Below are 25,555 nucleotides of genomic sequence, written 5' to 3' on the forward strand. Positions count from 1 at the left end.
CCACTGGTGATATAGCATGGATCCAGCAACATTTGTGCCCTGGACTGCTGACACTGAATATTGCCGTTGCCTGTGTTGTACTGACGATGGTATCCCTTTTCCACAGTTCCTCTGTGTCCGTGTGCATGTATAAAAAGACAGCGTGTTTTACACTTGTCCCCCATCACTCTCTTTCTGTCGGTAGCCAAGCAACCAGCTCATGACAGAAGAGGGAGAGTCTGAGTGTACAGAACCACTTCACTCTTTCAACACACTGGTCCTCTGACGGATCAGATAATCCTCAAGTGCCAGAGGTGTTATGGGATGATACATTGCCCTATCCCACCTACACAGCACTACAATCCTCATCAAGACAAACAGCAGCACGGAATGAAAGTTCAAAAAAGAGAAGTGGTAGAGCGCAGGGCACTGTCTTTTTAAGGTGAATTAAGAATAAGTGATGGTTCAGAGGGGTTCTGATTGAGCAGGTGCCCAGCATATCTCATAGCCATTCTCTGATATCTTTAAGGTGTTTTGGGGGGTCCTTTCTATATAAAACATATGAACAAATTGCAACAAAAAAACCTGTGAGACAAAATACAAGAAAACATGAGAATGGGAAAGCTGATGGAGCCTGCTTTAGGGTTGACCTTGGATGGATTGTTTTGCCTTTTTTAACCACAGTAAGATAACTGAGACAAGAAATGAACAAGTCTGAAAGCTATACTACAAAAAAGGACCAGCTAAAATGAATGCTTCACAAATTTCAAATTTATAAGTATCTCAATAAGTTATGGAGGTTTATATCTTATTTGCAGGAATGAAGTACCTTAAAGGGGGAGTTGATTCCCTAGAATGCTTATTCTGTATGTATTCTGCCAACGGGCATGTATACATGCAGTAGAAAGCATTAGACTGGCAGAGTGAAAATCAGATCTTAAATACATTTCTATTTACAATCTATTTAAATACAATTTAGACAAGAGAAGAATTTTAAACAGATAAAACCATCTTATTCTGAATACTAACTAATTAGTTAATTATTGAAATTTCTTTTGAGAATATACAGTTTGGGAATTTCTAATACATAGCACAGAAAAAAAAATCTTTTGATTTGCTAGAGAGGGTAGCACCCCAAATCTGTGAACAGTATCTCCCAGGTGACTGCTCTTGCTTCTGAATGTAAAAAAATAAGCATTTGGAACTGACCAAGAAGATGTTTCTGACTTTTAGTATTTAGAGAATATTTTTGTGTTTATTTTAATAACTCAATGATTGCTTTAAGGCAAAATCATTAACAAGATTTCAGTGTCATTTTCTCTGCTTTTTCACCTGCTTTTAAATACTTGAGAGTCTTAAAAAGTTTTTTCTTTCTGAAAGAATTTTCCCTGCCTATAATTAGCCAGAGAGCTGTGTTTCTTGAAATTATGAGGAGAAGCTATTTATTATCTTACATAGATTTATAAGAAGACAAAAATTGCTGAATGAATCAGACTTCTTGGCTACATACAACTCAAAAAATCCTTATATAGATAGAATTCAACCCACCTAATCGGGTCAAGAGGTACCTTAAATCTAATCTTTTTTTATTCTATAGGTTTCAATCTCTAGGGACATAGAAAAAATATTTAGGTTTTTTTCTTTAAATGCCATGTTGCCTTTTTGGTTAACTGCACTCTGTTGCAGAAGAAATTACATTTGTGTGCTTAACTCTCCTTCAAAATGCTATAAACATGAATTTCAGATGTATTAATCCTCTGGGGAAAAGAAAATGACATTCATAACAATTTAAAAACTAGAATCTTAATTTCCTATTTAAGACTAAAGAAATAATTAAACTGCAAGAAAGCATAACTATAGCACACAGCCTGCTAGTTAAAATATTCAGAGGCTGAAAATTGGTTGACAGTTAGCTAAGATAGCTGATAAATTGTTCCTAGTTCACTTTCAACTCCGTGAATTACACCCATGAAATTAATCTTTCAAATCTTACTTTCTTCAAATATAGCCTGCGTTTCGCACAAGATTATAAAAATATAACTTTCACTGATTTCTGAATTTCTGGAGACAACTCAGCCACATACATATGCAGATGAGAAAGAATAAACTTTATCTTTCTATATTCTGGCTTTTGAGGGTACAAAATTTTATCTATAGGGTTACAAGAGTACTGTTTTCTTGAGTAAGTACCACAGCAGCATTTTTGGCTTTATTTACATCAATGGAAAGCCTTCGTTCAAAGGCCAGAACTTATTTTTTAAAAAGAGGAGTGATGAAATATCAGTAAGTAAGATGATTAATCCCTATTTTAAGCTGCCTAATGCACTCCACAGGTCTTTACTATTCCCAGGAAGAGATCCCTCCTTTTGCGGAAGTACCTTGCTTTGGTGCCTCTGGATTCAAAAGCATGACTTCGTCTCACCTGTACTTCCCAGGAAAAACACTGGCAGCTTGCCTAGACCCCTCAGCATTTTGATGTCCCAAGCCTACAACTCCCTCATAGCACTGGATGGGAATGCTGAAGAACTGATTGATTGGTTAAGTCAAGGAGAACCAGGCTAGGCTAGAGGAAATATTCCTATCGCCTTCCAGACCCGGTACATACCACTGGCATCCCATGTACCTGATGGCATGAGAGAACAGGAAGTCCTCTAACTCTAACTGCACAGAGAAAGGCACAAAACCCCCAAATTACACGTCTGAGCTGGTGTTCCCTGGACCCAGCATCTTATTTCAGTTCTAAAGCAGCAGCTCCCTCAAACTGCAGGTAAAGAGAGAAAGACAGACCACTCAGAAAGCCAGCCATCACAGTCAACCCCAGACCATGGCTACAGCAGCCAGCACTAGGAACACCTCACCTCTCAACACTAGGGACAAGATGGGAACTTAAATCCATCTCTTCTCCCTTGTAAGTCTATCACATGATACTAGCACTTCAACAACCTTCTAGAGAATAAATCCTCATCAGGCTTGGCAGCCCTGTAGCTGAAGCCACTGAAGACAAAACAAAATGCTTTGGGTTCCAATTTGGTTTATGACAATATGGTACATAAATAACCTCTCGCCTAAGTAGAATTTAAATTTTTAAACAAAACCCGGAAGACGGTACTAAAACTAAACGAACACCATTTATACTGCTAACAATGAAATTATGATTTGCAAGCACTGCTTAATGCCTAATTTACTCATTGGAATGCACATTAGAACCTTTAATGACACAATCATATGTTTTTACACTGAACTTCTAACTCACTCACTTCACAACTTTAACATGAAAGCAGATGAAATAAATTCTCAGACTGAGTGTAAAGTTTCCATCCCTGAACTTCTTGAGAAGTTGATTTTGTAACCTAAATAGTATTATCGCAATGCATTTTACATGATTGCAATCTATTTTTACATGAATATATTCCATGTTTCATCAGGTAAAAAAAATAAATCTGTCTAAATAAAGCCAGACAAGCATGAAAGCTCCCCTACCGAGGTCACGGGGACTGAATACGAATATTGGAGAAGAGAATTCAACTCCTTAACAATGTCTTATCTCTCCTGTAGTTTACTTCAATATTTATTTTCTCTACAGTTAGCAGTCTGATTTTGTTACCACTACATAGCACTTTGCATCCATAACACTGCCACTTGGTGATCCTATCACACTTACACATAAAAAGAAGCCCATCTGCTCTGCTCTTCACATTTGAAAGTCAGAAATCTTGTGCCTAGAAAACCCTTGTGTCTAATGGTGCTGATCACATGGTTCCCACTCACCCATCCACAAACGTTAGCAGAAAAACATTTCTTCACTGTGGAGACCGAAGCATCAGTGGTGAGAAAGTAAGTTTAGGAAAGTTACCAATGAAAAGCAAATGCAAAGCCAATGTAAACTGGTATCATCCATCTAAACAGACGCCCTCACATCACCAATGTATAATTCATTTGGAAGACTCTTTGTTCCCTCTTCAGTGACTTATTAATGATTCATTAATAAGCCTTGAGAGAGAGAACAAACAGGTGGGGAAGACATTGCATTCAAGAAGATTTTAGCACCAGCTTACCCACTGGAACTTGCATCTTTACTTTCTGTGTATCTGATGATGAAAACCATGACACTACCCTGAGGCTCCAGGCTGCTGCTCTCTGGCTGTCCCTACACTGCAAGATCACAGTTGGCTCCTGTGCCTGTAAACAAGTCATGGCAGAAACCCATAGCTGTATCCCAGATGGAGGTAAGACTTGGGCATGCACAACTCCTCAGCTCCCTGGCATACACCAGACATAAAAAAGGGCCCACAGGCTAGAAGGGAGCTGTGTCGTGCTACAGCTATTCCTGATCTGGGTATCTGGGGAATCAGGTCTGCACCAAATTCAAACACTGCCAACTTTGTACATAACCCCCTTATTTTGAGAGACACAAATTATGTCTTTATTTAAAAACTGAAAAGGCAGAAAAAACATTGTGTTCAAACTCTGTTTATAAACAAGGCTGAGATACAGAGTACTGCCTTAGGGATGCTTTCACTGAGAACTGACCATGGTTTAGAAAATAGCAGAAAATACAAAGACATCTGTCCTATTGCTTTTAAACAGATACAATTAATTAAATCAGTACGTGGAGCTTTTGGGTTGAATAAGTAATATTTTATCAGAGGGTTACAGCAGTAACATAGGCACTAGCTTAGTTCTGGATGCTTAGGAATATTGTAGATTCCTCCATAGGAAGGAAAGTAGATTCCATACAGGATAACTAGGGGGAACCTGCAGCTACTATCAACTCTTGTCCAGGAAAGTGACTGACAAGTCTCACATTGCCTTGGTGCTGATAGTATCTTCACTGCACAAGACTGTGATATCACAGCTAAATTCCACAGTGCATTCTTTCACCTTGCTTCAAAATCAAAGCAGTCTGTAGTTTGCACAGAAAGTTAGGAACAAAAGAGATTCCTTTGACAACATGAGCATTTGCTTTCAGTTGTAAAACATTCATAAAAAGAAAGTAAAACAAACAAACAAAAAGTCTTGTAAAAAAGGAGAGAGATAACCCCTGTTTTTTTCCTTCAAGGATAAGCCATTTCCCAGTATACTTAGCATTTTGACAAACACAGAACAGTTGTATTCCACTTCAGGGTGTTTTACAAACACAAGGATTGTAGCCAGGCTCTTCCACCCTATGGCTCTAAATGCACTCAAGGGATCAAAAGGGAGAAGGCTATTGGATAATGGCTATGCTGGATTCTTCCCTGCCATGCTCAGAAACCAGTTTCCTTATTTCCTTACCCTCTGTTTCCGTAGGCTTCCTGGGCTGGTGGGAGATGGGCTTGGAGACTTCCCAGAGCGGGGAGTAGAAAGCTGGCTACCAGGGGTTCCATTCACTAAAAGGACAAGAAATTGAAAAAAATAAATACAAGGCATTATTAAAGGAACAAAATAGTTAAATCCATTTTTTTAAAATTTATTAAACAGATTCATTTGCTTTTGCTTAATGTTTTAAACATTAAATAAGGTAATTCAAAAAATAATTATTTCCTTAGAGTTTTGGCTCATGAAGAAAATTTTTTATACAGAGTGGAAGAAAATAATGAAAAAACCTGAATAGACTTCAGTCAATGGCAGAGAACATGATCATGTTTTCTTGAACTATACTGTTCCTGTACTTGAAAGTAATGGGGAACTAGGTGCTTTGTTAATCTCAAAAGACACAATATATAAACCTTTTCATTCCATTTAACTAGTGCTTGAAGTGCTACCCTGTAAAAATAAAACACAGTATTGCTTGCAAGAACAAATCAGCTGCTTGCTTTTCCTTACTCAATCATTTGAAGAAATTTTTGCAATACTATCTGACCCAAACATCACCTCAGACTTAATCCAGAAGGGCTTTCTAGAGGAAAATGAATTGGATATAGCTCCTCCAGTCTGACTTACAGGAAAGCATCACTTTCTCAAATAAGCAAGTTTCTTCACATATGTCAGCACCTATCTCTTTAGAAGCATCTTCACGTGCATATGACATTATCCAATAAATTAACAAAACAATGCCAGCAGAGGACAGAATTCTACTACAAAGTAATCACACGAGAGGCTATCAATAATACTCACACTGAAACACCGACAGAAACACTACAAAGCATGTATCACATATCCACGTAAATATTCTTAAACAAGCAACTGTTCTATCGCTGTCCACATTTGTAAGTGCTAGGATAAAAAGAATAGACAGCCAGATTCCCAGATTCTGAATCTTAGGAGAATATTTTCATACTGAGGATATCAACAAGGCATTTGACTTACCTTCTATGAGTTCTAACATGGACAGAATCTGACTGTTTAACCTGGTAGGAGCAAGCAGCAAAATTCCTGCTCTGTACTAAGCCAAGCTGTAGCCAAACTGAGAAGCAATGGGATTAGTTAAGGATAGCTGGGGCTGCTCACAGAGTGAGCTGAATGCGATGCAGAATTCATAAGCAGAAGCCTTTTCTGCGTAAGGCTGACGTCTTCAGAGCAGCAGTGGGAGGTGCAGGTGCTGTCTTAGGGCTACATCAAAGGTGTCAATTAAGCATAATGCTGCTGCTTCACAACGCTGAGCCACCGCAACCCCCACTCGCTTTCCATGGAGCCCCGAAAGCCTAGGCAATTTTATATGCTGTGCACTGAATCATAATGAGGTGCCTCTGGGGGCAATGTACCAAATGACTCATCTGAAAATCAAAATGACAATAACTCTTGTAAAACCTTTGCTGACTGGCAATCTAGCAAATGCTAATTCCTTTGGATAATATAGTAGGCATTTTTAAAAGATTCTTCTTACTTTTTACATAATACATAGTTCTTACTGGCTAATACTGGGCCCACACATTATAATGAAGAAACATGTATACCTACCACACCACACACATCAATAAAACACATCATACTGCTTGATAAAGGACGAACACTTAATAGTGCTTAGGTGCTATGAGTGATCCAATCTCAACATCACTTTGTTTAGAGTAAAGGTGCAATATATTTGCATAACTATAGAAACAACACAATGCACTAATTGGATTTATAGAAAATAATTCCACTCATCTAGGCTTAAAAATATCTTTATACAGAGGACAATGGTTTGCACATATCAGCACTCATTCAAATACTGTACTAAGTGTAGTGGGAATGCACATGCATATGTATGTATGCATGTTCATACAGTATTCAGCAAAACACCACACAGATCTGTCCAACAGTGACTAAAATCAAATTTATTACTGATATCACTGAAATAATTTAGGAAAAGAGCAAGATGAGGACATTAAAAATGAGCTTTCTAGAATCTCAAACTTGTAAAGTTGTAAAAGGTGTCTTCTAGACATTTATGGCATAATTTAGAAACTAACATTAAACTACTACTATTCACACAGACCTAGTCCTCAAGACTGCTGAGTAACAGGACTAGTGATCTGCCTTCTCTTTAAACCAAGCAGATACTCTTAGGTCTTATTACAAGCAAATTTAAGATAACAGCTACATTTCAATACACCTTGTAACACTAGGCACCGGTACCTGTTCTTTATAGATTGACTCCTTCCCTGTAACTTTCAACAATAGTTTTTCTTAGAATTACTATAGCAATTATTCTGTCCTGAAGGCAAAAACTTGAGGCTACCAAGTGGAATGAGACAAATAGACGCCATGGTGTATTTAACTATTGATGTATTTCCCTATTGATGCATATTATGTTAATGAGTATCTATTTAGGATGAGAAAACGAAGTGTTTTAAATCCTAAAAATTACTTACTTGTCACCACCAGAGCATCCAGAGTGTTTAAGCTAAGTTTGAATGCTCTCTTCAACTGCATTTTTAAAAAGCAAAATTCTGATAGTTGTTCTTATGTTGGCCAACAGCAACATGTGAAATCAAGAGCACAATTAATGAATTGAGACCCCCAGGAGACTTAAGTTTGCTCACCTCCTTACCCATATCCAAAATATAAAGGTGCCAATACATAAAACATGTACAAGGATTTTTAAAAGCTTACAAGGACTTCCTACGGAGAGCTGATTAGGAAACTCTAGAGATGGCCATGAGCTCTGGAGATGAGATTCCTTTCACCAATCTTCACATACTTGTTGTATTTGCTTCTATATCTGAAGTAGTTTTCTAGACTTTATTTTAACCAAGTTTCTGTCATAACACAAGTTGTATGACCCCAAAGCAACCATCTAAACCTGACCTGATGAACAAGGTAGTATGAGCATCCACTGCAGTGTAAACTTCCAAAGCAACACAAGATTAATCCTTCTGGATGCTCTGCATATCTGGAGGTACATATTGCTCTTGCTGTTATGACATTATTCTTACTACTGATATAATTAATATAATCCTTAAGACAGACATCACAACAGGATAGAAATGATAATTCCTGATATTTTCCTGGTACATTCCAGGGGCCCCCCTTTTTCACCTTTTTGTTTATGGCTTCCTGTGCTTGTGAGTCATTATGCTGAATTTGTAGATAGAGGTGATATTAGGTGCTGTGTAGCAGGAAGAGACTGCAGTGATTCTGACCCCCTTCCTGAACTCCATTTACAATCATTACACCATTCTTACATAAGCTGCTCATGACCAGAAAACATGGCAACAAATATGTGAATAAAAGCTACAACATTTCATAATAATACTACATTCCTGATCACTAAATTTCCCTAAAATCTAGGTGGAATGCACTTTTGCTGGAAATTGCATTTCTATCCAGTATCTGCACCGCATTTCTCACTGACTGATACAGCACATGTTCCTAGAGGGAACCTTGATGTAGATAAAGACATATGAAATTGGTAAATCATCGTTGTGATTGATCATTTTATTGAGTGAGGCAAGAGGTTTCTTGTCACTTTTATTCATAAAATGGCAGGGGTTACAGACTTCAGCTTAACACACAGCGCCCTCCTATCATCTTATGAAAAAGATTTATCAGTTCAAAATTTCACCAGTGAAATATGTATTAGAAAGTTGCAACAATAACAAAATTATTGTGGCTGCTCAGAGCAGATGTATGTGACAGCTTAGCTGTGAACTCCTTTCCTTACTGTCCTCTCTTGCTGAGGATGTGTAACAGGGCAAGGACCTGTCTTTGTATTGGCTTTTCCAGCACCTGGCACACACATGAACTTGGGAATACCCATAAAATAGAGCACTAAAGCTGGATACCAGCATCTACTGAGATAAATGCAAAATAGGTTTTCACATGATAATATGAATAATAAATATGATAATATTTATGAATAGTACTATGATAATAAACTAGTGAAAATGCTACAAATAAAAAGTACTTTGATGGCATTCCAATGAATAAACTTTGATAGAGCATATTTTTATTAAGTAATAGAAACAAAAAGCAAGAAAAAATTAATTAAAGCATCAAGTGCCAGTCTGAGGAGCTGCCAATACCACTTCACTGTATTAAAATCATAGTCTCCTATAGAATTGCCTATTGTGCAAGCATATTGTACTCTATCAAACACATAGAGATGACTCGGTGTGTTTAAAAAAGTGGTTTGCCAAACTCAGGAGTGTGTGTGAAGAAGAAAGAGGAGACTAAAGGAAAGGAATAGTGAAGGCTTTTTTTGCAGCCACAACTTATGAGTAGGAAAGTTAAGCTAGAAAATGTTTTACACAAGTCACAACGTGTAGGTCATATTCAGCAACTGTTAGCTAGAAAATGCTGATGTGAGATCACTATTTGACCTTGTCTCAATTACTTCCGTAGTTTTTGACTGTCCTTTCCAAAACGACATTTTTATCTCAGTAAGATTATGTAGTTACAAAGTAGCTAGGAATAAACCATATCTTGCCTTTTTGTTCCTTCTGCTTTTGTGTTCTACTTGTGTACATCTTGTCATTTTTGTCTTCACACCAAAAGACAGTGTGTACAGAGCTCCACATTAGTCAAGTGCCCTCAGTATGACTCCCCAGTAAAGACAAGGCTTTAAAAGTTCTACCTTAGCATGCAACTGGTCGAGAAAAAAACCCCAGATACCAATACTGCATTCATTTTAACTGGTGCTAAACCGTCCTTTTTATATTCAATCTTTTCTAGAGTTTATGTCAAGAAGTTAAGCAGATACAAGTAGAACATCCCTCTGCCACTGAAGACAAGGCCTGGTAGATCCACACAGAACTTTCACCTGATCAGCAGATTAGAAATGTCAGGGGAAAGGATCACCTACAGGTCAGGTTTACAGTCCCCATCCCAGCAGCCACCAATATGCGAGTCCTTGTTAGTCACTGGTACCTGTGGTAGCCACAAAGTGTAACCCAAGCAGTGCAGAGCTCGGCAGGGACTGTAAACCCCTCACACGGTCTTCCATCTCAACCCAAAGTCACCTGTGTCTGCACTATCAAGCAGAGAAGTGCTGCAGACAGGCATATATTGCAGACATATCTTGTATCTCAGAAGAAAGGAGACTGCCTTGAAAATGCAGTTCCCTGGAATCCACTTGTATTTGTTTTTTCCTGTAGTCTCAGAAGGGAAGTGCCTCTTGGGGTTTTTTTCCCTCTGCACTTCAGCTGCTATCTATGAAATTGACTGCTAATTTCATGAGTACCTAATCAAGAGAGCATCTACATGTACGTATGATTTAACAGAAATCTCTCTTTTGAACTGTTCTGCTTAACTAGAAAGACTAGGATTCTCAAATCAGTCTGTGTGAACACAGTACAATTTCTGAGCATGTTTCTTTATTTAGCATGTAAATGTAACTCTTCATCCTTTAAGAGGGTTTAACTACTCAGTATAACCAAATCTCATTCTCTCACCAACTCCTGTTTTTGTTACAGGATATAAAACTATAAAATTTAATTTTTCAGAGATTAGTATCAAAGACAAACACCATAAATAAAAAATTAAAAAGAAGCCAAGATCAAAGCAAAAACCATCTGGAAATCCCTGGGTCCACAGGATGACTCCATCACTCCCATGGGTGTGTGCTCTTGGCCTCTTGGCTTTAGGAAAATTTTGCTTCAGCATATTTATTACAAAATCTGTCAGCTGAGTACCTGTAACAGTGTGAATAAAGACATGTGACTTCTCCAAAGACAATATGATACATCATGCTCTTTTCCTTTGGGATACAAAAGACCTTCTTGAGTCAGGTGGTTGAAGGAGGGTTTTTTCTGGATAACAGCCTAAGGATGAACCATCAGACTAAATGAAACCATACCTTATTGCAGAGGAACACCTCTTCTTCTTTTTTTTTTTATTTTTTTAACTAGCAGAGAAAAGCACAAGCATCTGACCTAGGGAAGACTTCAGTAAGATCCTATTTCCATGTCCACTTTTTTCTTTAGGGAACATCTATAGTTTTGATCAGGCTTTAGTTTGACATGCAGTTTCACGATTTCTTTGCTCAGGTAAAGTTTTTAAAAAAAACCCTCTCATAGTCCTTGGTAATATGAGCTACTCTATCCATTCCTCACATATTTTCCTTTGTAATTTGGAACAGGTACATATCAACCCAGGTATTCTTGAAATAGTCACTTGTCACACTAAATAATGCAAACTCCTAAATAACTTTTTTTAACACCAAACTTTAATACCTGAATTGCTATTACAAATATGATTTCAATCATCTGACATATTCTGAGTGGTAACTGGAGGGAAACAAGAGATTGCTCACAGCGGAGAAAAGTGAGAAGGAAACAATTTTGAAGAAGGTGCTCAAACAGAAAAAAAAAGGAAATAGCAACTTTTGTTGAGTACAAGTCCTGAAAATTAGTGTTGGAATTTCAGAAGGTAAAACAGAGTTCACCCAAATGCAGTATCCAGTATCTTTCCTTAATTTAATGGACCAAGGGTACAGTAATTCCAGTCATCTCATGCTGCTCTTGATTTGATTAAAAACAACGATTAAGATGTAAGTGCTGCTGCTTTCTTTGAACCTGTTACCTCTTCACCCACGCTGAAGCTGCCACCAGTGGTGTTAAATGGCAGCTGGACAGAAGCCACCAGCTACTGAAGAGCCATCAGACATTCATAATTTTCAGTCACCAGCAACAAGCTGATACCCAGTCTCACTGAAATTAAATGTCTCTTTTATTATGCCTTTTCCCAAATACTATTTGATGCCAACAAAAACATATCAAAGTGGTTTACAGGCTTTAAGAAGACATCAGAAAAATTAAATAGAGGTAGGATTATCTATTGCACTTGGAATCAGACTTCAGCCTTCCGCCAGCCCAGGAGGTCACACTATCTTTTCTCTGCTTCTCTTCTTTGCCTTGTTCCATGCTTCTCTTCTCTATCTAGACTGAAAGCCTTTTGAAGCAGACAATACCTCAAATGGATTTGTAAAAAGCCAGAAAGCAATCCTCCTGCAGAGAGATTTCTGTCTGGCGGTACTGTTTTGAAACACTGTCAGATGTAAATAACAAACTGAAGAAAACATAATAATGGAGAAGTCAGCCCTTACACAGATCTTCCTAGCTTGCTTGTACTCTTGGAAGAAAAAATTATTCTGTGTTTTCATATAAAAATAGAACGCATCTGTTCTCAGGAGCCAGGAAGGCTATCAGGAAAATGTAAGTACATTAAACATAGGCTCTGTTATGAAAAAAAAGGGAAGGGAAAAAGCAAGGATGGAAAAAAGGTGAACACCACCTATGTAAAGGCATAGATTCCTTTGAAATATGCCAAGAAATGGTGTAAAGGCAGATGCAGTCCTTTTGCTCACCGTAGATTGTATAGCTCAAGAAACGACAGGCAGTGTGTGTTTCCCACAGACTGAGGCATTTTACATTGCCCTCAGCTAACCAGAGCAGAGATTTCAACCGTTGTGGCCATGAGCACTTTTGTAGCCTCTGGTTCCACTCAGGGTCTTTCCCTGCAACCCTGCATCCTGCTCCACTCACAGGTTCCCCACTTAGCCCTGTGCTGCCATGGCAGTGTGTCCTAGAGCCTGTGGGACAGCAGTTTTTATCCTGCTGTTCCCATGATGTTATTCCCATGGCCATATATCTGCAAAGCCTGACAGTGCTCTTATGGTAGGCTCTATACAGGACCTACAGGCTTGCCAAGGAGACTGCCTTTAGAAGCAACAGAGGGCAAAAGACACCTGCAAAGGCTGAAAGTCATCTAAGAGCATTGGAACTGTCGTAGAGTACTTTTCCCCCAGCAGCAGATGAGACAATGAGGGAAATGGTTCTCCAGAGCAGTAGCTGGTGACTCACCAGGGAGAGAGGACACTCAGCTCCTCACAGAGTCAGGGGTCACCACAACAAGGTGAGACTGAAATGGAAAGCAAGGGCCTTCAGGCAGAATTTCCTCAAAAATAATTTAACATTACTGAGTTTATCTTCAAAGCACTGGTTTTGGTAAAGTATTATTGTTCCAGACTTAGAGATGCAAAAACAAGACACAGACAGAAAAACAACAAATGACCAATGCCCCAAAATAACCCCTTCGATTTCTGAAAGGAAATTCAGAAGCTATTGGGATGGATTTGGGAAAGTTTATCACCCCTAACCACCATTTGCTCATAGAAAGGAACTCACGGAGTTCATTGAATTTATAAACATTTAGTGCAAGTCAGAGCTGTGCTTAATTCATTGACGACTTGAAATTCTGTGTCAAAGAAGGGAAGCAGTTGTTGAGGATGGCATTTAAGTGCTTAAACCAGAATCGATTGTCTACCTGTCTTAACCTCATTTATACATCTATTTCTCTAACAATGGGAAAATGGCCGAAAGACTTTGCCTTCATTAACTCTAAAAATGATGAATCCAAATCATCTATCCTGTTGAATACCTGCATTAAAGACTATACCATACTACAGATGCATACACAAGAGAACAAACGTTAACTCAAGTATATCTTTTCATTCTACAATTTTATCAGTTTTAATACCCAACTTTGAGATTTCTATGGTTTTTTTAACATAGTCTTTGTCTGTGGAACTTTCCTTTTTTTGGTCCATGTAATTATCCATGTGTATTATCTTGATATGGACATTAATTCAAGTCTGAAGCAGGCATATGATCCTTTTGTGCAGTTAGAATGTGCAGACTTTTCGAAGTGCAGCAAGATTCAAAAAGAAACAAAAGGAATCAGATTCTTTCTAATTAGCAACACGCTCTTTTCCATACACCTCGCTTAGCTTTTTGTGAAGGGTACATTATCAAGACTGCTTTCTGCCTGCCCTTTTATCCCTATTTCTTTCAACTTTTTTCTATGATAAAATGCTTCACAAAATGATACGCCTTTAAATTTTTGTAATATATACGTATTGCCTTTGATCTGAGCAAAGAATCTACTCTTTTCCTTGAGTATTTTCCATGTTTATTATCAACGAAAGAAAAATCCCTAAAAGTAGTTTAAAGCTTATCTAGAAGCAGTTTAAAAACATAGAATAAAAATACATGTACATACATTTAGCAGTAACAACATGAAAACAAAAGTATAACTTCCAGCTATGCACAAGTCATTCAGGAGATTTTCTAGTACCGAGATGTTTAATGCAGATATAATGGAAAAGATTATCTGCTCATATGTGCGCTAGATGGCAATTTCTCTATTCTGCTACTGTCACGGGTACATAATTCCAAGAAATAGGCTGCATTTTTAGGCTTGCTGGGTGGCAGAAAAGTGAAAACTGTACATATTGTTTGTATTTCATGGGAGATCTTTGGCTTTTGTCTAAAACCATCCAAGAGTCAATGTTTCTTTTTCTTTCTACTGCTGTTTTTTTTAAAATGCAATGTCTAATATAAAATTGCATTTTTTAAAAATCATTGACTGGTTTTAGTTTTATGTGATTTAAAAACAATTATTGATAGCAAGTGTTTAGTACAATATTGTTTCCTTATATAAAAGTAATATTGATCTAAGTATTCATGTATGTAAGGTTAGAAATAGGTTTACTGTAACATTCACACAATTTGACCTATTTGCAAAAAGCAAACAGCAGAGATACAGACAGCCAAATCAGAGCTGTTCCCCCCACTAAAAATAAATTCTGAAGAAACACTTTCAATTGGTTATCCTTTTTAAGTTTAACAAATTTAGACTAGACTAGACCAAAATAGAATAGAATAGAATAGAATAGTTCAGTAGGAAGGGTCCTACAACAACAAACTAGTCCAACTGCCCAATCAACTCAGGGCTGACCAAAACTTCAGCATGTTCAGCTGAGAAGTGGAGCAATACAGTGGCTTTGGTGAGCACTTGGCATCCAGTCAGGGTCAATCAACCATATGGTATTTCTTGGTAACAGAATGCTTCCTAGCTATAGAATCATTGAGTTGTTAAGACCAGAAAAGACTTTTAGGATCATCAAATCCAACTGTTAACCCTACACTGCCAAGTCTACCACTAAACCATGTCCCTCAGTGCCATGTCTACACATCTTTTAAATACCTCCATGGATGCTGACTCAACCACTTCCCTGGGCAGCTTGTTCCAATGCTTGATAACCCTTTCAGAAAGAAATACCTCCCAAGTCCAGTCTAAACCTTCCCTGGTGCAGCTTTGAACCATTCCAACATGCCTTGTCACTGGATACCAGAGAGAAGAGCTCAGCACCTTCATCTCCACACCCCCTCCTCAGGAAGCCACAGAGAGCGATCAGGTTATTCCTCAGCCCCTCCTTTTCTCACAACAAGGCAAGCCCAAAGTCCTTAGCTTCTCCCTACAGGACATACCTTCCAGCCCTTTCACCAGTTTTGTTGTCCACCTCTGGGCACATTTGAGTACCTTCGCATCCTTCCCGAACTGTGGTGCCCAGAATTGCACACAGTCCTCAAGGTGAGGCCACACCAACACTGAATACATTGTGACAATCACCTCTGTTGTCTGGCTGGTGATGCTGTGTTTGACACACCCCAGGATGCAATTTGCCCTCCTGGATGCCAGGGCACACAGCTCACTCGTAATGAACCTGCTGCCAACCAGCACCCTCAGATTCCTGTCTGCAGGGCTGCTCTCCAGCTACTTCTCTCCCACTTTATACTTGTGCCTGGCGTTACTCCATCCCAGGTGCAGAATCCGGCATTTGTTCTTTTTAAACTCCATCCCATTAATCATTGCCCAACACTCCAATCTACCTAGATCCCTTTGCAAAGCATCTTGTTCCGTCAGAGAGTCAACAGCACCTCCCAGTTTGTTATCAGCATCAAAATTGTTAATGGCGCATTCACCTCCTCTATCCAGATCATCAATAAAAATATTGAACAAAACTGTCCCTAGACCTGAACCCTGAAGAAATGCCGCTGGTGACAAACTAATGTGCCTATTCCTATAAATGTATTGGTTTCAGATAAGAAAGGTTTCATTTGGTTACATCTGTCATCAGCATCCAAAATAGCTTGCATTTTTAATATTTTCACTACACTGTTTCATTTATTGCTATAAATTTAATATTACATTAATTATTATTGTGGTATAGTAAAAACATTCCCTTTTTTCCATAGGCCGTAAAATAATCTCCTGATCTTTTGAAGTATGTAATATATTCTGCTCAGACCTTTACAGAAGTGAACTGCAAGAAGCTAAGATTTATTCACCTATACTTCCCCAGCATCTTTAAGTAAAAACAGTACTATTTTCTCTCAGGACCAAAATTAACATGGTATGACACAGTCAACACAGAAAAAAACATTGCTAGTGCCATTGAAATCCCATAGATTTGTTATGCATGGCAGGACAGTTATTTCACATAGAAATGAGCACACACAGTTCAGTGTTCATTACCTGTACTCACAAACGAACATCCATTACAAAAAAATCCCAGAGTCTAACATTCACACACTAAACAGGGCCAAAGTTTAATTTAACTCTATTCCACCTAGCTACAAAGAAAGTAACTTAACATGTTTATGGAAGAGCTACTCTGAGCTTGTCCCTCACAATTGATACTTCATCCCATTACCTCTTCTCAGGTTTCTGTATCTCAGCTGTTCTCTAGGATGTGTAGGAGGCAAGTTGCCTCCCAGCCCTGCTACCCACATCTATGCCTCCATCTCTCATCGTGTCTCTCCCACTTTACTCCTTCCCAGAGCAAGATGTTTTTTTCTCACCTTTGTTCTCACCTTTGTCTGTTTGTTAAAAAAAAAAAATAAAAAAAAGGTTCCAGTTGGTCTATCCCTACCCTCTTTGAAGCCAGCACTGGGCCTTTCTGATCACCACCTCCCCACAAAGACCTTATGGTGCTGCATGCAGGTTTCAGTATGCCATTTGCTTTCCTGGTGGGAGAAGACTAGGGCAGAAAGAGGGAGGTGGATTTCAGACAGCTCTAATGTTCGCCTCTTCCAAAATCCGTGTTCACAAGCGATGGTGCAAATGCTTGAATGGGTCTACTCAACTGGCTCACACTGAGGATTATTTGTACCTTCCGGCATCAATAATGGCAAATCATCTAATGTACTTTTTTGTTTATTTATTTGTTCTGCCTGGGAAAAAGCTGCAGGGGTGAATTAGTCATTGGCTATCTAGTGGGAGCTACTGCAAAGGCAGCCAAGGCAAGGCCCTTCAGACAGAATTTCCTAAAGCTTTTTGCTATGTCTTCTCCAGCCTGTATCACTGGCTTGTTAGGTCAATTCTGACATTTCTTCCTCAGCTGTCTTTGCACCCCACATTCACATCTGTAACTGCATTCTTTCTCTGCCCTGCTCTCCTTTTCTCAATACCCTCATGATCTTTAGTCAATCCTTTCCTCACTACTGCCTCCTCACTCCCTTAGAAACAAAATTCAAAAAAGATTGTGAAATTAACCTTTTAGTAACACAGATCTTATGCTGCATAACTTGGGCTACTTTCTGTATTGTTCTCATTCTGTTCCTAGTACAAAGACTACAATTTTTTCCTCAGTCTTTAGGTATTGGAAGCAAAAATACGCACAAAAAATAAAGTTAATCGAACCACTGTAATGCCAGAGTATGATTTATAGGATGCTGAAGCTTTATTTTGTATTGGGAAGACACTTGATCTCAGATGCAGTGAATTTTTACTGTCAACTGTTTTATACGTACAACGTTTTTCCACAGAAATGTGTCATTTTAAATGCATTGCCCACTCTATTGAAACAGAACAGCTGCTATTGTTAAGAAAGATTGCTTGCTTGCTTTACCTGAGCTAGTAGAAGCAGGAGACTTGCTGCGTCGGGATGGGCCTGGGCTCTTGGTGGTGCTCCTACGTGAACTCGAGGCTATTTTGGTATAGGAAGTAGATTTCACCACCCGACATTCTAGAAGACAAAGAAACTGCCTAAGTTAGCAATTAAGAAAGCCAGCAAGATTCTGTAACAGAAAGAGCACTGAGAAGTGAAAACATTTAGCCCACGCTTATTTTCATTCACCTTGAGGAGTTTTATGAGAAAATATAAAACCTGTATAAATGGCTCCATTAAAATCCAAGTACAGTATGTGCCATATCCCAGACAAAGAACTGCTGCAGTTATCCAGACTTTTAAATACCATGGTTACTGCAGGTACTTAGGACAGCTTAATTTAACAGTGCTGAGACTACTCATAAAACCTCTTTGCTTTTGAAGATTTCAGTACAAGTAATGTAGCAATTTTTTGTAAACAATCCAGATGCAATGTAAGCATTTTTGTCAGCCTAAGCAGCCTCCTCTAGAAAAATCTGAAGTCTTCTTTTCTGTATCAAAATGTTACAATTGTACGAGATGACACAAGTGTCTTCCACTCATGAAAGGTTTGAAGAAAATAAAGCAGGTTTGTTGCTCCTGCTTAATCCTCTGGTGAGCAATAGCCCACATTGTATAGCACACACAAGTCATCACAGGTTGAGGGAAATGGCACTACTTGCTCATAAGAGACATCAGTAAAATCAATGAAGAGGCGAAATTACCCTCCCACTCGAGAACACTTCAAGATGTTCAGGTTAGAGTTTATGTACACCCACACAGATCTGTAGGCATCCTTGCATTACGCCTGCAAAATGGTTCTTGGCCTGAGGATGAAAGAACTTATTGTGCATAGCACTGATGTCTTGCACTCCAAATGGATACTAGATTAATCACCAGACATATTACACAGTTGGGAAAAAAGAAAAAAACACTTCTTAGTCAATATACAATTAAAAGTCTGTAGCAATGTTTATATTGCCCTCACCTGACAATGTCAGTACACTTTACTTGTTTAAAAATATATCAGTAAACATTTAGTTCTGTATCAGACCTGTTTCCTATTTTCTTCCCATGGTTAAGGTTCCTCAACAGAGGTTAAGAGAAATAAACAAGAGCTTTTTCTTCCTAGTCAGAAAATACCGTGTATAAGCCTGCACATTATTTAGTCTTCACAGATCAGTGGAGCCTGTAACATAGTTTAGACAGATTAGAGAACAAAGAAATAAAATTGAGCATAACTAATTAACTTAAACATATACACCAGAGAACGATGTCATGAAATTTATTTCTCTTGGCTGCCCTAACTGTTCATCTTTCATCAAGCTATTCAAGGAAATAGAAGCAAGAACTGATGCATTACTGAGCGAACCATCCGGCTCAGCTGAGAGCTGAGAGGACCAGAGAAATGCCTTGGTCTTCCCAAAGACACTTTTCTTCCCAAACTCTCCACATTGCTAATGCCCAATAGTAGCTAATTTCTTTCTGTTGACATTTTTTGTGATTCATTGATGACTACTCTTGTTTAATACTGAACCATCAGGGGAAACGGAGGAAACATTTACTCTGTGAGGAAAAATCTACTGAAAACAGAAGGAATCATATGAAAGCTTTCAGTCAGGTGCCATTGGGTAACTACATCTTACACTGATTTATTGGCATAAACAGCTGCTCCAGAAACCATATACAATGCAAATGTAAACAGGTTTACAGGTATCTTCCTGTAAACAAAGATGTAAAATTTTCAAACACCTAACAGCCTGTTAAAACTGTGACATAATCCCAGTGTGGGCCTGTGTGGGAAACAGCCAGGAAGGGGAACTGCCTATTCTAATGGTCAACAAACAACAAAACTAAAACAGAACGATCCAATCAAGCCAAACCCATTAGAATTTATCATCTGCTTAGTCAAAAAACTCAAGAGTCCATGAAGAAAACAGCTACTTTATGCAATATGTAAAAAGCTTTGCTGTTTCCAGCATGTAAAGAAAATGATTATCTACATCCCTCTCTTGCATTTCATGCTATGTACTAAAGCTTAACTCTTTATTTTATTACATGTATGAATACTTATTCAGGTTCTCTCAATACCTTAAAAACACCCAGATTCTTAAATATGTTATCACCATATATATACCACCTATGGAGGCATTACTGCCATTTTTAATTGGGTCAGCCTTGGCCAGAGATGGCTCTGTCCTGGAGCCGGTTGGCATTGGCTCTGCCGGACACGGGGGAAGCTGCTGGCAGCTTCTCACAGAAGCCACCCCTGTAGCCCCTCCAACTATCAAAACTTGGCCATGCAAACCCAGTTCATCTGCAAATCATTCTGAAAGGCTATATACTGACCCTGACCTGCGAGTAACCCCACACTAATGGCATATTGCCCTGAGAGGAATTCAGCTCTTGCAGCTGATCTCTCCACACAGGAGAGAATCACAAATGATCGTACAATAATCCAAGAAATGTACAAGCATCACAGGATCATAAGATAATCCAGTTTGGACATAAGAAATTCCTAGTCCAGTTTCTTGCTCAAAGTTTGAAGTAGCTTCACATTCATAGTCCTGCATGACTTGGGGAATGACACTTCAACCTACTTGGGGAATGCAGCAGGGCATACACAGTGCAGGAGGATCTTGGAGAGCATCAGTGACAACTTCCTGTTCCAAGAGAGAGAAAAAACAGTAAGAAGAGATGCTCTGCTCACACTCACAAAAAAAGGAAGACTCTGGGACTATGAAGGCAGAAGGTGGCCTTGGCTGTAGTGACAATGATAGGAGTGTTCAGTATTGTGAAGGGATTGAAGGTGGGCAAGAAGCAAGATCACAGTTCTGGACTACAGATAAGCAGACTTTCTCTTCGTGTATCTGCTTGGAAGTGTCCCATTGGATAAAGCCCTACAGAGAAGAAGGACCCAAGAAAGCTCATGAATATTAAAGGAGCAGCTCCAAGTTTCACAACAGTCCATCTCAACAAGCAGGAAGATGTTCAAAAATGCCAGGAGGTCTGCATGGATGAACACGTTGCTGCTGACCAAATTAAAACATAAAAAGGAAGCATAAAGAAGGTGGAAGCAGGGACAGGTAACCTTGGAGGTATATAGACTAAGTCCAAGCATGCAGACACAGTCAGGAAAGCCAGAGCCCAATTAGAATTGAATCTGATGAGAGATGTCAAGGGCAATAAGAAGTGCTCTGTTACACACAGAGGGATCAAAAGCAAGGCTGTGGAAAATGTGCACCCACTGCTGCATGAGATAGGGCCCCAATGACATAGAACGTGGAAAAGCCTAACGTATTGAATGGCTTCTTTGCCTTGGTCTTCACTAGCAAGCCCAAGCTTCAGGCCCCAGAAGCTGAGTGAAAGACTGGAGAAAGGAAAACCTATCCTGGGTGGAAGAGGATCAGATTAGAGAATAAGCAAAACAGACATATGTAGGTCCATGGGACCTGACAGGATGCACCCTGCAGGCGCCGATGGCTGACGTCATTGTGAAGTCACTCAACAGTCTTTGAATGATAGTGATGATTTGGATAGCCATTTGAAGACCCAGAAAATCTCACTCCTATATTCAAAAAGGACATAAAGGAGTACCCAGGGAACTATAGACAAGTCAGCCTCGCAATCAGTCCCTGGGAAAGCAATAGATCAATGAATCATGAAAATAATTTCAAGGCACATTAAGGACAAGAAAATCATCAGAAGTAATCATCATGGATTCACCAACAGGAAGTCATGCTTGACCAATTTGATAACTCTGCAAAGAAATGACCAGCTTGACAGATGCAGGGATAGCAGTGGATATTGTCTACCAGGACTTCAGTGAGGCTTTCAGTGCAATCTCCCATAAAATCCTTACAGGCACACCGCTGATGTATAGGCTTGATGAGCAGACTGCAAGGACTGCTGAGTCCAAAGAGTGGTGATCAGAGGCAAGAAGTTCAGCTGGAGGCCAGTAACTAGTGGTGCACCCCAGGGGTCAGCACTGGGTTCAGTTCGTTTCAACATGCGCTAATGATCTGGATGATGAGGCAGAGTGCTGCCTCAGCAAGTTTGCTGATGACATAAAACTGGGAGGAGTGGCTGATACTCCAGAGGGTCATGCTGTCATCCAGAGGTACGTTGACATACTACAGAAATGGGTGGACGGGAAGCTCAGGAAGTTCAAAAATGAGAACACGGAAGTCCTGCTACTGAGGAGGAACAACCCTGGTAACAATACAGGCTGAGGGTTCCTCAGCTGGAAAGCAACTTGGCAGAAAAAGACCAGGGTGTCCTGGTGGACACAAGAGGACCATGTGCCAGCAATGCAGTGTTGCTGCAAATAAAGCAAATAGTATCCTGGTCTAGGAGGAGTGTTGTCAGCAGGTGATCCTGACCCTCTACTCAGCACTGGTGAGACCACACCTGGAGTACTGTGTGCAGTTCTGGGCTTCCCAGTACAAGAGAAATACAGAAGTACTGCAAAGAGCCCAGCAACAGACCATTAAGATAATTAACTGACTCTGATATGAGGAGAAAAGATAAGGGAGCAGGGACTGTTAAGCCTATAGAAGAGAAAACTCAGGGAGAATCTTACCAATGTATACAAGCAATGCAGCATGCAAAGAAGATAGAGTCGGGCTCTTTTCAGCAATGTCCAGTGACAGGACAAGAGGAAAGGGGCATAAACTGAAATGCAGGAGATTTTGTCTCAGCCTTTTACTGGAAGGGTGACAGAGCACTAAAACTGATTGCCTAGAGAGGTTGTGAAATCAACATCCTTGGAGACATGGTCCTGGGCAACCAGCTCTAAGTGATCCTGCTTGGGCAGAGGAATTAGACCAAACAACATCCAAAGGTCCCTTACAACCTCTACCACTCCATTCAGGGATTCTGTGATTCTGATCTTATTCAAGCCAGAAAATCGCCAAGGCTGGACACTATCTGGGCCTCCCAGGAAAAGGTTTTCCTCCCTGGGCAAACCTACTCCAGTGCCTCACTGCCATCTCAGACTTTTTTTTTGTATCTAGTCTAAAACTTTTGTTTCAATTTATATCTATCACCACTCATCCTTTTACCAAGCATCACCAGGAGGAGCCTGACTCTACCACCTTGATGGAGAAGAGATGTTGCCCCATGGACATTGGAGGCTTCTGGCAGGTACCCCTGAAGCAATCTCCTTTCTCAGGCTAAACAAGCCCAGCTCCCTCAGCCTGTCCTCACACAACAAGTGCTCCAGCTACCACCCATCATGATGGTCCTCCTCTAACTGCCTCCAATTTAATGATACCTTCCTGGAACTGGGGGGCTTTAAACTAGACATAGTATTCCAGATGTGGCCTCACATGTGCTAAGCAGAGTTGGTTCACTGTCTCTACTGAGTCCTTTTTAGTCCATGACACAGAAATATTCTCATTTTCCCTATTTGTCTATTTGTATAAACACTTCTGAGCTCAATTATCAACTTCTTTGGCACAATTTTCTTGTTCCTCTCAAAAATAATTCACAGGATGTGAAATTTTAAGAGGTCACAATTCAAATGAGCATATACTCTCTTTACGGTAAACTTGTCAAGTGCCACATTTCCTGTGGGTTTACAAGTTTATTCATAAAGGACATAGGCTATAGTAAGGCCTGTGGAGAGCCATGTAGGAAAGCTTTCAGTGCTGCATGCACCAGGCTCGAGCAACTCATACTTTCAAAGACTAGGGCAAGACTAGCTCCAGAATCTACAAGGATTTCCAGTCATGGGCAGAATGTAACCAGGCTGCTTGTTGTAAATAGGTCTCAGCTCCCAGGAACAGTTTACGCATGCAATTCTGTTGTCACATTTGGTTTGTAAAGTAAAATTTTACTGTAGGCAAAGATCCCACTCAGCAACCACACAACCACTGCTTGTTCCTCTAAGAAATTACCATAATCTGCCTGTTGCTGTAGGAGAGCTCTGTGTGTATGGACAAAACAAAACAAAAATGCATGTTTTATTGAAACCGTCTTTTCTACACAGAATGCAAACTGATGACCAAATAAATACATACTTTCTCCTCATCAACAGTATTTGGATTACTACAGAATGGGTCCTTTGCAAGCCATGAAACAGAATAGCATTTTTTCCCCAATTTTCTTTTGAGGCCAAAACTGTATCAGAAATAGATCTGAACTCCTGACAGAAGAGAGCTATACTGCCTTTCTCACTCATGTGGGCATGGCATGCCCAGCCAAGAAGAAACACCAAGTGTTTCTATATTATGTTCAGTAAGGAAAGAAATGGTTCATGAATCCCCATTCCTTCTTCTCACCACTGACTGACTGAGATTAAAGGAACAAAATGATGACACCCATGGTAATGCAAGACAAAAGGTCAGCTTTACAGTTTGAACTTTACAGGCTTTATTGTTTTCCAACTCAGAATATGATATAAATAAGAATGCTTTTCCAGTGAACAACATCTTGCACTAAGATGTTCTATTGTATAACTGCATACAGAGCTATAAAGTAGGAGAGAGAAGTACAGACTAACAGCAGCAAGGCTAACAATATAACACTGCAGTCTCTTTATAGTATAGAATATTTACCACAGAGTTCTGAGGCCTTTATTGGACACTAACAATAGGGCTGAGGAAAAAAAAAGAGAAAATACCCCAAGGCTACAATCTGACATGATTGAGACTGCAGGGACAAGATAAGGAAAACAGAGTTACTGAGATTGTATAGTGGTGTCAATGAGCAGTAGGAACTGTCAGAACCAGGAGGGACCCCAACATACGTACCTGTGAGCTCTTGATTCTTCCTGTTGCCAAATTGATAAAATGCAAGCATGAGGTAAATAAAGGATGCTAACACGCAGAATCACAACGCCTGCAGCCTCCAGCCCCATGATGTTTCATTTCCAAAATGTTACATTAGCTTCTATGCTCATTAGATTTTACAATGGCAAAAAAAGCAGCAGAGAGTAACTAATCTGCAATAAATGTGTCATAAAATGAAAAAGTTTAATGTGCTTCTAGAGAAGACTGTGAAAAGTTATTTAAATTACCAGGAGATCAAAAAGGCTTACTTGTCAGCAACTCAGAAGTTGATTGTATGGCCTTCATAAGTTCTTTCTGGGCAAAAATATCACTCTCTGCTGTGTTTTGCTTTTCTTTGAGGTCTGTGTGTAGGGAATAGATTTTATATTTTCAGTATCCCTGCCAATCTGTTTCTCTAAGACGAGAACATTTAACTTGGTTTCAGCAACAGCTGTATCCTGCAGATAAGCAAGGGGGGAAGATCAAGGATGTCTGTGGTTGTTGGTAAGCCACTTTACTGTAAGCCTCAGGCTGGTGCCTTTTACCACTGCTTAAAGACATTAGTGTCACTAGCAATGTCCTCAGGCCAATCAGTAGATCATTACCCCAAAAGCAGTACCAATTTTAGTTTTTAATGTTAAGGGTAATTTGTTCCATGTTGCTAATTCTTAATGCAGCTAATAAGATTTTA

The 25,555-nt window shown here is 39.4% G+C and overlaps 1 protein-coding gene across 4 annotated transcripts in view; it reads right to left on the minus strand.

The window, feature by feature from the left end:
- Window positions 1–25,555, minus strand: part of DCLK1 (doublecortin like kinase 1) — a 242,854-nt gene that overhangs the window by 64,723 nt on the left and 152,576 nt on the right. For 3 of the 4 annotated variants that reach the window (XM_032099596.1, XM_032099597.1, XM_032099599.1), the window contains exons 5-6: window positions 18,074–18,190; window positions 5,254–5,348 (exon numbers count right to left, since the gene is read on the minus strand). In XM_032099596.1, the coding sequence (XP_031955487.1) occupies window positions 5,254–5,348; window positions 18,074–18,190 (212 nt within the window). Of the gene's footprint in view, window positions 1–5,253; window positions 5,349–6,267; window positions 6,452–18,073; window positions 18,191–25,555 lie in introns of those variants that run through there. The other variant, XM_032099598.1, reaches the window with a different exon arrangement.

This window comes from Corvus moneduloides, chromosome 2, assembly GCF_009650955.1.
Source record: "Corvus moneduloides isolate bCorMon1 chromosome 2, bCorMon1.pri, whole genome shotgun sequence".
NCBI classification, from domain to species: domain Eukaryota; kingdom Metazoa; phylum Chordata; class Aves; order Passeriformes; family Corvidae; genus Corvus; species Corvus moneduloides.